The 11703-nt window shown below is 33.6% G+C and overlaps 2 protein-coding genes across 4 annotated transcripts; one reads left to right on the top strand and one right to left on the bottom strand.

Moving 5' to 3' along the window:
* Positions 1-1935: 1935 nt before the first annotated feature.
* Positions 1936-7305, top strand: LOC140957548 (ATP-dependent DNA helicase 2 subunit KU80). Its single transcript, XM_073414859.1, has 12 exons — positions 1936-2144; positions 2580-2672; positions 2752-2803; positions 3133-3264; positions 3516-3919; positions 4805-5091; positions 5208-5403; positions 5672-5878; positions 6141-6308; positions 6380-6703; positions 6825-6955; positions 7087-7305. Exons 1-12 carry the CDS (start codon positions 2130-2132, stop codon positions 7154-7156), a joined length of 2079 nt encoding a protein of 692 aa, XP_073270960.1. The 5' UTR covers positions 1936-2129; the 3' UTR covers positions 7157-7305.
* An 847-nt stretch (positions 7306-8152) lies between these two features.
* Positions 8153-9701, bottom strand: LOC140958105 (peptidyl-prolyl cis-trans isomerase FKBP53-like). 3 transcript variants are annotated; one of them, XR_012171723.1, is made up of 6 exons: positions 9413-9701; positions 9127-9268; positions 8919-9006; positions 8770-8811; positions 8601-8649; positions 8153-8470 (listed from the first exon to the last, which is right to left on the bottom strand). XR_012171723.1 is itself a non-coding variant. In XM_073415499.1 (5 exons), the coding sequence occupies exons 2-5, from the start codon at positions 8983-8985 to the stop codon at positions 8389-8391; spliced, it is 261 nt and encodes an 86-aa protein (XP_073271600.1). In that variant the 5' UTR covers positions 8986-9006; positions 9127-9373; the 3' UTR covers positions 8153-8388. The 3 variants fall into 3 exon arrangements, 1 of the variants encoding a protein (XP_073271600.1); XR_012171722.1 differs by lacking the exon at positions 9413-9701 and having other exon boundaries at positions 9127-9370; XM_073415499.1 differs by lacking the exon at positions 9413-9701 and having other exon boundaries at positions 8153-8491; positions 9127-9373.
* Between the last annotated feature and the right edge of the window lie 2002 nt (positions 9702-11703).

Here is an 11703-nt window from a genome sequence, read left to right on the forward strand (position 1 = left end):
CGAGTAACCCTTGTAAATTGTAAGTGAGATGAAATATTGGGTACAATGGTCATTGATGATAGTGATTTGTCGCTTAAAAGATTAGAAGATTTACAAAACAACTTGCTTTTAATGCAGAAAGATAATGTATTTTTTCAACTACTTGACTAGTCCGTTTTGTCGATCTCACTCATATTGACATTGATACCAATCCATCTAAATAAAATGCGAGACCATGAATATATCATAACTAAGTTCTTTCCTAAGCAGTATATATGATACTTTGGAATTAGTCCGGAGAAACATGAAGATACACAAAGTGTTAACCTTTGAGTTAATAAAGCAACATAAGGAAACCTGAGGGTTTAGCAATTTTTTTGCTGTCAGTTCTCTACTCTCTCATCAATATATCTTTATATTTTTAGTCTAATGGATTGAATTTACGTACAAAGCGAGCGCCTAAAGCAAGTAGCAGAACAGTTCACCGTGCTGAACAATATCTGTTCGGTTCTTGGAATGGACTTCAAATTAACAGTTTGTGGTATTGATCCAACTTTGGATGACTCATGGGGCACGAACACAAAAATTAAAGTATCAGTGTAGAGACAATTGAGAGCTTGCATGTAGGCTTAAGGATGTCAAGCTGCAGCGCATGCAAAAGGTGTAGTATTTTCCCATCACCTTTCTTCGTATCATTTTCCCTCAATTTCTTGTTCTTGCATTTTCAGTTGCAAGATCTTGTAGTGACCATGGTAGAGCTTTGGAATCTGATGGATACACCACTTGAGCAACACAAATTCCATAATGTGACACGAAGTATTGCAGCTACAGAGAATGAAATATATAACAGAACCGGACATTCTATCATTAGAGTTCTTCAATAATGTATTTCATCGTCTTTTAGTATTCACTACCTGAGTTGTTTCTCTATTTGACTGAACGAAATAACATTATTTTAATAATAAAATAATTTAATTATCTGTATACCAACGAGTGCTACACCTTTGGCTAGTACTTCCATTTTCCGGCGGCTTCTGCTGAAATAGAATGCGAACGTTGATTCGACGCGATAATAAAGATTTACGCGAGTTTGTTTCGGGGTAAGAAGGGGCTTCAGGGGAAGCCATTTCAAAGAACTTGTTGATGTGAAAAGAGCAATGTTTTCAAAATACACCACAAAATAAGGATTATTCCGTCATATAGATGAAGTATTTTCCCTCTATTAAAATGTGAACGATCGATATAATCTAATGGTGATGTGATATAGAAAAAATTATTTTCGATAATCAATAGACCGACTCACAAAATATTTTTTTCATTGATTAATAAAAAAAATACCATAAAACTACTTTTGATAAATTTATTAGCAACTTGTTACTATCATATCTCATATTCTTTTTTTTTTCAAATTCTGAAAATTACTAAAATGCTACTTATCATTATACATGTTTTGAATTTATATAAACTAGTTACTCTGCACACGTGATGCATGTGTGTACAATCTTTTTTATCATTATCGATGGACTAAAGTAAAATTTGACAAATTATGGAGGGACTAAATTGATATTTGAACTGTTGAATAAAAAAAATAAAAATAAAAGTGTGTGTTGAAATTTTTTTTAAAAAAATAAAAGTGTAATATTAGTATTATATAAGGGTAAATTTGGAAAAAAAGTTGGTTTCCTTCGTAGTGGTTACTATCATATCTTCAATTTTAATAAAATAGAATAGATAGAATAGATATATGATAAGTTGTTTGTAATTTTAATAATAGCTTGCAAAAAAGTCAGTCACGTTAAAAATCATTAAAAAAATAAAATAGTAATTTATTTCTGTTTTTTTAATCATAACATAGTTTTTAAATCCCAAATAAATGTTCGTTTATTTATTTTTAAAAAATGGAAGAAAGAAAAAAAAAAGACACACACATATATATATAGACATACCAGTGGGCCAATGGCAACAAACTTTCGAGTAGGAAAATTCTCGAGCAAGCTAATGTTGGGGTCGAATTGTAATTTGAAGTAATTTATATCGACCGCCGCGCCATGGAGCATCGTCACCACCCTTCCCATTCTCTGTAACAAATTTTCAGGGGGGAAAAAGAGTTTACTCTGGGCTCGAGGTTTCCACCTCTAGATTTTCTGCGAATGGCTCGAAACAAGGTAATATTCTCTTGATTTATTTATAAATTTTCTAACTGGACATAGAATTGATTTTCATCGTTCGAGCTAATGATTTCAACTGTATCCTAATCATAATGTGTTGACTTCATTTTGTATTTGGTACTTTTTATATTTGCGCTTCAAGAATTGATTTGGGTTCCTTGAAATGAATGCGTCATAATACTTTAGAGAGTGATTATCAGCATACATCATATACTTGCCCGAACATGCCTAGTACTCATGGTGAACTACGAGGGTGGTAAGTGATGAGCAGGGCAAGATGTTATGTTCCCCTCTTAAGAAAAAAAGATTTAATATTTTATTTTTAGTTTCTCTAAATCACAAGCTTCAGCCCCTAAAACACAAAATATTGGGGTCCTCCCAGGCTGATAATGCTGAAAGAATATCGTCAAAAATTATTTTTTCATTTAACAGGAAGGTCTAGTTTTGGTGCTTGATGTTGGTCCCTCAATGCACTCTATGCTGCCGGAGATGGAAAAGGTTTGCTCCATGCTCATACAAAAGAAGGTACACAAATTTATCTGAACTGAAGAATTTAATGTCGCATTTGCTGACTGTTCAAATAATCTTCTTTTCATCCATGCAGCTTATTTTCAACAAGTATGATGAAGTGGGAGTTGTCGTGTTTGGAACTGCAGGTTTTTGAGTATTTGAGAACTAGTGCAGTATGTGTGAATAGTGAAGACTGTATTTTTGTGGAAACACATTTATTTTTTCTCCAGAAATTGTATTGGTTATGCTTGTGTGTTAATTGCTCATGAACTCATGAGTTATTTTATGATGGGGATATCAAAAAATTCTGCCTACGGCATGAAGTTCAGATGACATGAGAACATTTTTATCAGTTCATCATTTTTTTATTTTGATTCAATCCTTGTTCTATTATCTCAAAATGATGCGTTCTTTTGATTATTTTTCTGTTCGATTCATTTAGTGAAATTATTTATTTCATGGATGGAAATTTCAGATTCTAAAAATGACCTGACAGAAGAAGTGGGTGGATATGAAAATGTGATGGTTCTGCAAGGCATGAAGGTCGTTGATGGAGATTTTGTAGCAACTTTACAACATCTCCCTAGAGGAACTGTACATGGTGATTGTATCCGGTTTTTGCTTTTGATTTATGGTGTAGCAATCTATGCTTGGTTTCGGAGTAATAGTTATCATTGTGTTTTCTTTGTCATTCATCTGTTTGGTTCACGTGAGTTTTCCTGAAAATTGGTTGGTCCTTCATTCAGATTTCAAAATTCTTTCTTAAGTTAGTGCTTGAGAATAATTCAGTGGTTGTCAGAATAAATGTTAATATGTATTTCATTTTTTGAACAATTTATTCTTTAACATTTCTGATAGTTCTTGATGCACTTGTTGTTGGAATGGATATGTTAATTAAGAAGTATGGACCAACGAACAAGGGAAAGAAACGTATATGTCTCATAACAGACACATGTTCTCCTATCAAAGATCCATACGAGGGAACAAAGAAGGATCAAGTCAACACGGTTGTCGCACAGATGGTGGCACATGGCATGAAGATGGACTGCATAGTCGTTAGGGTAAAAAGAGAGTGGAATGTAGATGAGAAGATTGTGGAAGAGAATGATTCTCTATTAAATATATTTACAAATAATTCTTCCTCAAGGAAAGTGTGTGTGGAGAGTCCAACTTCATTATTAGGTGCTCTAAGAACTCGTAATATTTCTCCTGTTACTATATATCGAGGTGATTTTGAGCTGAGCTCTACAATGAAAATCAAGGTGAGACCAGCGGATGGGTGCTCAAAATTTCGTTTGTTGTTTTACCGATTTATTTTCCTTGTGAGGATGTACGTTGTGATTTTCCATTTCCCTTGCTTATTCACTTGGCATAAGATGGTCATCCTGGAAAAAAAACGTCGTTTATTTTTTTTAATGAGCTAGTAAATTTCTTTTATGATTTCTTGCTAGTTTTGCATAGATATTTTTGCGCAATCAGGCAAGTACTTTACTGTTTCAAGAGAATTTTTCAGAATCTTGTTTCAAGATTCGATGTTATGGATGTATCATTTACAAATGATAAGACGGGTCGTAGAAATTGTAACTGATGGTGATTTCTCTTAGCTTTTGATGACCATTCCATCTAATGCTTTAAGATGTTATGGATTTTTTTATCTAGATGTTGTCGGTTTAGAAATGATTATATGGTTTGCAGTACTTGTATGTGATTATGTGTGATATCTGATAGCTTTTGATGACCACTGATAACTTTAAGATGCTAAGGAGGAAATATGTTACATATGTTGTGCTATAAGGTTTCGGTCTTCAGAACACATTCCTTTTTTGCGGATATTCTTTCATTTGAATTCAATACTTGTGCCTTTCCCTCGTGTTTCTTTTGTCATATCTGATGACCTACTACAGGTTTAAGTTATCAATGAGTAGAGGAGCTAACAGCTAATGTTTCAATTTCTTTAACATATAGCTTTTCTTGGACATGTTAATCAGGGACTTATGGTTGCATAATTTCCTCCAATTTCGATACGCTGTTTTATGCATTTGTATAGGATTTTTAATTGTTCTCTGCTACAAACATGTTTTAGATTTGTGAACATTGACATTATTAACCCATCAAAACAATAATCCTTATGCTTTCTTTTGATTTAGGTATGGGTCTACAAGAAAACATCAGAAGAGAAATTTCCCTCATTAAAAAAGTATTCTGATAAAGCACCTCTGACAGATAAATTTGCCACACATGAAATTAAGGTTGATTATGAATACAAAAGTGTTGCAGAACCTGATAGAGTTGTGCCACCTGAACAAAGGATCAAAGGTTACCGCTATGGTCCGCAAGTAGTTCCAATATCATCTGCTGAGTGGGAGGCCGTAAAGTTCAAACCTGAGAAAGGCGTGAAGCTTCTTGGTTTTACCGACAATGCAAATATAATGCGGTAAATTTAAATCGCTCCTTGTTAACCCCAAATGATTTATGTGAGTTAATTGCTATATTGATGTTGAAGAGATATTTTTTTCCCAATTTTTTGTCTCCATCAATACATACTGATAGACACTATTATATGAGAGATGTCAACATCTTCATTGCTGAACCTGGAAATACAAGTGCCATCCTTGCAGTTTCTGCACTAGCTAGATCAATGCAGGAAATGAATAAAGTCGCCATTATCCGCTGTGTTTGGAGACAAGGGCAGACAAATGTTGTTGTTGGGGTGCTAACGCCAAATGTATCCGAGAAAACTAATATTGTAAGTCATCAGGAAACATTCTGACTGTAGTTCGACATTTCGATTGTTGTACCATATAGATAGTCACACTAAACTACATAGGTAACTCTTGATTCTCAACAATCCTGCACCCGACAATTGCACAACTTGCAAATAATGGGGATCTTACTTGCTACCTTGACTTATACCAAGGCTAGCCTGGTTACCACCAGCTACCAAGCCTTTGTTTTTTGCTTTTAATTTAAATTTATCTTATCAATTTACTTCATATTTTTTTATTTTTGTGCAGCCAGATTCGTTTTACTTCAATGTTCTTCCATTTGCCGAGGATGTCAGGGAGTTCCAATTTCCATCTTTTGACAAGATGCCTCCATTGATGCAGCCAAATGACCAACAGCAAGAGGCAACTGATAAGTTTGTCCAAATGCTCGATCTTGCTCCAACTGGCAAAGGGGAAGTCTTGCAACCCAACTTCACTCCAAATCCTGTTCTGGAGGTAGTTAACAATAATGCTTCTGTTTTGTCTTGATAAGCACATCAAAGAATGTGAAAATGTTTAGGTTGATTTCATATCAATACCCTTGTTTGTGTTTCTTGGACCAACAATTGGGGCGATTGCAGAAGAGTTCTCATTGTTTGTGGAAGATAAGAATAGGTTTTATGAAGAGAGATGTCTTTGAATGTTATCGTAATTCTTCCTCTTAGAGTTCATATTTTTGGATTACTATCCCTCTTATGTTGTTCCATGAATGTTCCAGCGCTATTATCGTTGTCTCGAATTGAAATCTAAAGACCAAAATGCAAGTGTTCCTCCACTTGATGAAACCCTTAGAAAGATAACAGAACCTGATCCCGAGCTTCTTTCTCAAAACAGAGCCGTGACCAATGATTTTCGACTGTCCTTTGAACTCAAAGAGCATCCAAAGGTTACTTTTGCAATTTTTTTTTGTTTTTGGTACCAGTTCCTTGACGAGTCTCAGAGATATCTGTGCTGCAGTTGAAGAAATCATCTCGAAGATTATTAACTGAAAAACCGTCTGGATCAAACAATAAAGTGGAAGGTTCTAGCGCTGATGGTCAAGCCATGGATGCTATTGAATATAAATCTGAAGTCAAGGTTGAGAAAATAGGCAATTCTAATCCCGTTCAAGATTTTGAGGCCATGGTATCTCGCAGAGATGGTCCACAATGGGTTAACCATGCAATTCAGAATATGAAACATAAGATTTTTGATTTAGTCGAGAATTCTTTTGAAGGAGATGCTTATCAGACAGCACTCGAATGCTTGGTTTCACTGCGTAGGGGTTGCATTCTTGAGCAGGTATGATTCCCCATCTCCGGGTTGGATATGTTTCTTGGTTTTACATATTCTTAAATAGTTTGCGAGAACTGGCGAAGATTTGTTGAATGTGATACCATGTCAAGAATCTTTGAAAATTTAGGAGCCAAAACAGTTCAACGACTTCTTCCGCCATCTCCACAAATTCTGCCTGGAGAGGGACCTCAAAAGCTTCACTGAATTGTTGGCAGTCCATGAAGTAGTTCTAATAAGCAACACTGAAGCAGCTGAGAGGTCTAAACTCATCATTGTTTTCTGTTTGTTTCTTTAATTGTAACTCGTGCTTTCATCCTTTTGAGTGAAAGGTGATGAAAGCCCAACCAAAAGGTCGCCTGCTAATCTGGTTATTTTTGTTCATTCTTCAGTGATGTTTCAGAGAGTGAAGCTAGAAGCTTGATGGTTAAAAATGAGCCAAAAACTGAGCAAGGCATCTGAGGCAATAATTTTAATAGATGTACTGGGAATGTGTCTTTGCTTTGGCCATATTTTGAATGAGTAGCAAGAATTGTGCCTCGCACGTTGATTTAATATTACATTACAAGTTATGAGAACTAATTAATGATACAATGTTATGTTCTACATGTAGTATATTATTTCAAACTTAGGTATATAAATAATGGTGAATAGACTAATGTCCTTGAAAGCAGGCTACACATGAAATGTGAAAAAATGTTTATAAATATACTAATAAAAGATGCCTTCTATTAAAAATACAAAGGAAATCCAATTAAATTTATGATTGTGATTGCCGCGCTACCTTCGGTTACAAGTACTGATAAAATAAAAATAAAATGAAGCCTTGCATATTTATTTAAAAACCAACAGAATGACCATTTTCTCTCTATATCATATACAAAAGTACAACTTTTACTATAATTTCCGATCAAAGAATACAAAAACTAATTACTGTTAAAAACGAACTTGAAATTTATTAGACCTTTATTAATTATCGATATTTGATTTAATTTCATATATATAATATGATAATACACATATTACAACTAATATTATTAAGACTGTATAACTTTAATGTATTAATTAAAATTTTCGATTATTCAAATCCAACTTATTATTAAAGTTAATAGGAGTAAATACACTAAATTAAAGTGGAAGTTATAAGATATGTTACTTTTAGTTAAACCAATTTTTTTCCCATTTATGACCATAATGAATATTTTTATGTTTACATATACATCTATAACCCTTCATCTATTCATTTTTTTTTATATCTATAATTAGAGAGCAAAGTTATTAGTTCACAATTGGAAAATTTTGCCTTGGTGATCTAAAATGAGATAGTGAGAGGCGATTTTTCATTTTGAGATCTGACATATAAGATATATCTACTTATTACTTTAAAATCTAAAATTTAAGAAATTTTGATTTGAAATTCGTTAAAACTTCATAAAGAACAATGTCTTGAAAGAGTATTCTACGATTATTTCCATCTATCACCTTAAAATTTAGTTGTTCACAACAAAATGTTTCAATAAAAGAAACTGACAGATGGACAATGCTTGCAGAGATTTTTCAGTGGACCTTTAGCTTCAGACCCCATTTCTTTCTTCTTCCCTGCTTTCTTCCTTATTTCTTCCATCACTTTCCAAGGGCGCCAAGAGGAGGAATCAAGGAGTAAAACAGTCAAAGAACATATATTATAAATTATATCAACGGACATTGACCAATTCGATATCATACAAAAGCCATGAGTTTGGTGGCACATTTTCTCCCACTCCATTACTTCCGAAACTGCACGGCAGGTATAAGAGCCTTTAAAATATGAGATGTGCACCGTACATTTGAAATGAAAATATTGGTGAAAATTGGATATCTAGGCAAAGGCAGAATATCATCTATGGCTCAGAAGATTAAAAAATACCCCATAGATGGTGGGATGATGAGTCTCCTCTTATCCCCAATGCGCATACCTGAGCAGTGAGTAAATCACATGTTAAGATAAACAGATGAACAAGAAGGTTGAAGGTGAAGAAGAGATGTATAAATGAAGAGTAATGTATGAAGACTATTTTAGTTCTCAAAACAACTACCATCAATACCGATGTTCCATCCATCAATAAATTCTTCGTCACCTAAATAAAGATCAAGCAACGATGATAAGCATAAAACAAAGATCATTTAATTTTTTTTTCCTGAAATCAGAAGAAAACAATCAGGGTAAAGGTGGTAGCGAGGCTACCTAGACGACAGCTACAAGCAGTGCCATTCATATTCGAATCGAATACTTTCCCACTCTCTTTTAACATGGGGGTGTGGAAAACTTTTACCTGATCCAAGATTCGTTGAAGCCGTAGTAAGCGATACAACAAAAAATCCATCCAACCTAAAAGACTCATCAAAAGATAGTAGTTAAAAGTTCCCCCTTGAATAAGTTGATACCAACATACCTTTTTCCCAACTGAAGCAATTTTTCCATCTGGTGGCCCCTGAGCCGATCGATTCTTCAATAACCAACCTATTTGATAAGGCCGTCTTTTTAATATGTACGGTATTTGCTATCTGATCCTCATATTTCATGACCATATTTCCCTGATTACTTTTCATTTTATTAAAAAGCTTTAATAAAATGAGCGTTTCAACTGAAAAAACACTGTCCTGAAATTCCACACAGTCTAGCATTCAAACAGATAAACACATAATCAGTAAATATTTAGCAGAAGAAAAAGACCAAACCCCAGAAAGATATCAGACTCTCGATTGTTTGGAAGAGTCTTGATCGCTGTATCCTTCTTCAATCTTCAGCATCCACCCGTTGAACCCTAGTGTGAGACTGAGTGAATGAGAGACTTGGTAGCTCAAAATCTTAAACCTCGTTACCATTTATACACACTCAATTTCTTCACATTTTACTCTACAAGACCAAATTTTTCTTTAATCTCACTTTGTCCCTTGTCTCCATGCCTAATCGACCTTCTTTAATCTCACGTTGTCCCTTCTCCATGCCTAATCCATCCCACGAAGATATCAGAGATGTTAAAATGGGCTCCCTTCATCCAACCATATAAAATAAATAAGTTTGGTTATCTATAATTCACCTCACCAATTACACATATCATATAAAATATCGCTAACCAGTTTTAATACTTAATAATTAATTAGTAAAAGATACACATGTTTTGCATGTATTATTATTATTTTTAATTTGATCAAATAATATTAAACAATTAAAACAAAATTATTTTCAATTTAGAAGCGTTGTTCGATTTAAAAGTGAATTTTTGTTTAGATTTTTTCTGTGTGAAACATAGAGTGAATTGATGAGGTTTTTAGTATGATATGAAAGGTAATTATGAAATTAAATATTTTGGTGTCCTCTAAGGTATTTACCCTAAGGTTCTCAATAATATAACATAGATATTAGTATTTAAGTATTCAAGTTCATTAATGTTTTCGAGGTTCTTCTTCAAAATTATGTGTTTGAATTGTACCAAAACCATTTTTTTTCTTTATAATCTTTTGTGACTTTTTTTCTTTCTATCCTTTTTATTTAAAAATAAATAAACATTTTGTACAAGTTGAGACATGCGATAAAATTGACATGAAATATTACCAATTCTGAAATTCTTATTAATTTTAATAATTGTCATATTAAGCCGATTTTATCCATTTATAAAAATATATTTATTCTACGAACTAATTACAAAAGGAACGGAACTAAAAAATAAACACAAAAACACTATTGTACAAGAAGGCAGCATATTCTAATATTTTTCGATAGAAAACATCAAATATTATGTGAACAACCCCCTATCAGACCAGACGTACACTTCAATAATGTAATTTTATCCTTTGAAACAGGTCTCTAAGCTTCGTTTTACTCTAAGTTTGGACCATAATATTGTAGATAAGAGCATCAAAGAAATCTCTTCTTTAAGAGAAATACTAGTGCAAACAATATTAGAAGAGACGTCGTTACTGAATAGACGCATTTTCCATTTTTATGGTATATTCCCACTCACGGTGGTTCCATATATCCACGAGGCCGGATGTTTACATGATGCTGATTGCGTGTTTGAAGTGTACATCGACATTTGAAAAAAGCCATATTTTTTTTATGTAGATATATATGGTTTCTGTTGCAAGCGATCACTCTAACGTCAATTCATCATCACTAGAAAAATTTTACAATTTTGTTGCATGCAGACTGCAAGCATCGTGTCTTCAAGTATCTATCCTCTTCGCATGTTATCTTTGCTGGTGAGTTTTTAAATCCGTTTCCTTCATTTTTTATAATCCAGTACTTCAAAAACTAAATACCCAATGCTTCAGAGGATGTAATATATGGTGTCCATTGATGTGACAGAAGCATTAGCGTGGGCTCAATTGAACATAGAAAATGGCTTCCTCGGTAAAAGTCGTCTTACGTTCTTCCTTTCTACACTTCAAACTTAGTTAAAAGAAAGTGACATGTAAGTGCCAAGGATGTGTTGTTTGGTAAATTCTAAGCCAATCTGTGAGTACTTGTGATCTGCAGGCTGATGTCTTTTTGGCTCCACAAATTGCATTAGCTACCACGCGGTTTAAAATCGATATGGTACATATATGGTCCAACTTAACCTTCGTCCTCATTTCTCCTAACTTTTCGAAGATGGACCCTTTTCTGGTTTTTCTAGTTAATTGGTCAAATAGTGCCTCTTTGAAATGCTTGTCGAATGTTTTTGTTGATTTTGGCTTATAGTTTGTTGTAAGACAAATTTCCAACTTTTCATGCAGTCCAAGTTCCCAGTTTGAATATGATATACGAAGCATGCAGCAGGTTACCAGAGTTCCGAGCTTCTTTGCCAAATGGACAACCTGATGCTGTGACATCTTCTATTATTTAGCTGAGAAGAAACTGATTTCCAATAAAATGTTGAATAATGGTTCATGCAAACAAAATACTTATATTTTCATTTCTTAATTTTTCGTATAAATTGGCGATTCATATATATATATATATATATAATATATATATATATATATAT

The sequence above is a fragment of the Primulina huaijiensis genome, chromosome 14 (assembly GCF_012295235.1).
Source record: "Primulina huaijiensis isolate GDHJ02 chromosome 14, ASM1229523v2, whole genome shotgun sequence".
Taxonomy (NCBI): domain Eukaryota; kingdom Viridiplantae; phylum Streptophyta; class Magnoliopsida; order Lamiales; family Gesneriaceae; genus Primulina; species Primulina huaijiensis.

Excerpts from the sequence above, each read along its gene's own strand:
- LOC140957548 (XM_073414859.1), top strand. Across the intron at positions 2,673-2,751 it reads CCATGCTCATACAAAAGAAG|CTTATTTTCAACAAGTATGA; the intron begins GTACACAAATTT and ends TCATCCATGCAG. Across the intron at positions 6,704-6,824 it reads GGGGTTGCATTCTTGAGCAG|GAGCCAAAACAGTTCAACGA; the intron begins GTATGATTCCCC and ends TTGAAAATTTAG.
- LOC140958105 (XM_073415499.1), bottom strand. The coding sequence starts at position 8,985 with ATGTTAAAAGAGAGTGGGAAAGTATTCGATTCGAATATGAATGGCACT. Across the intron at positions 8,650-8,769 it reads ATGGAACATCGGTATTGATG|GTATGCGCATTGGGGATAAG; the intron begins GTAGTTGTTTTG and ends CTCACTGCTCAG. Across the intron at positions 8,492-8,600 it reads ATCATCCCACCATCTATGGG|GCTCTTATACCTGCCGTGCA; the intron begins GTATTTTTTAAT and ends CATATTTTAAAG.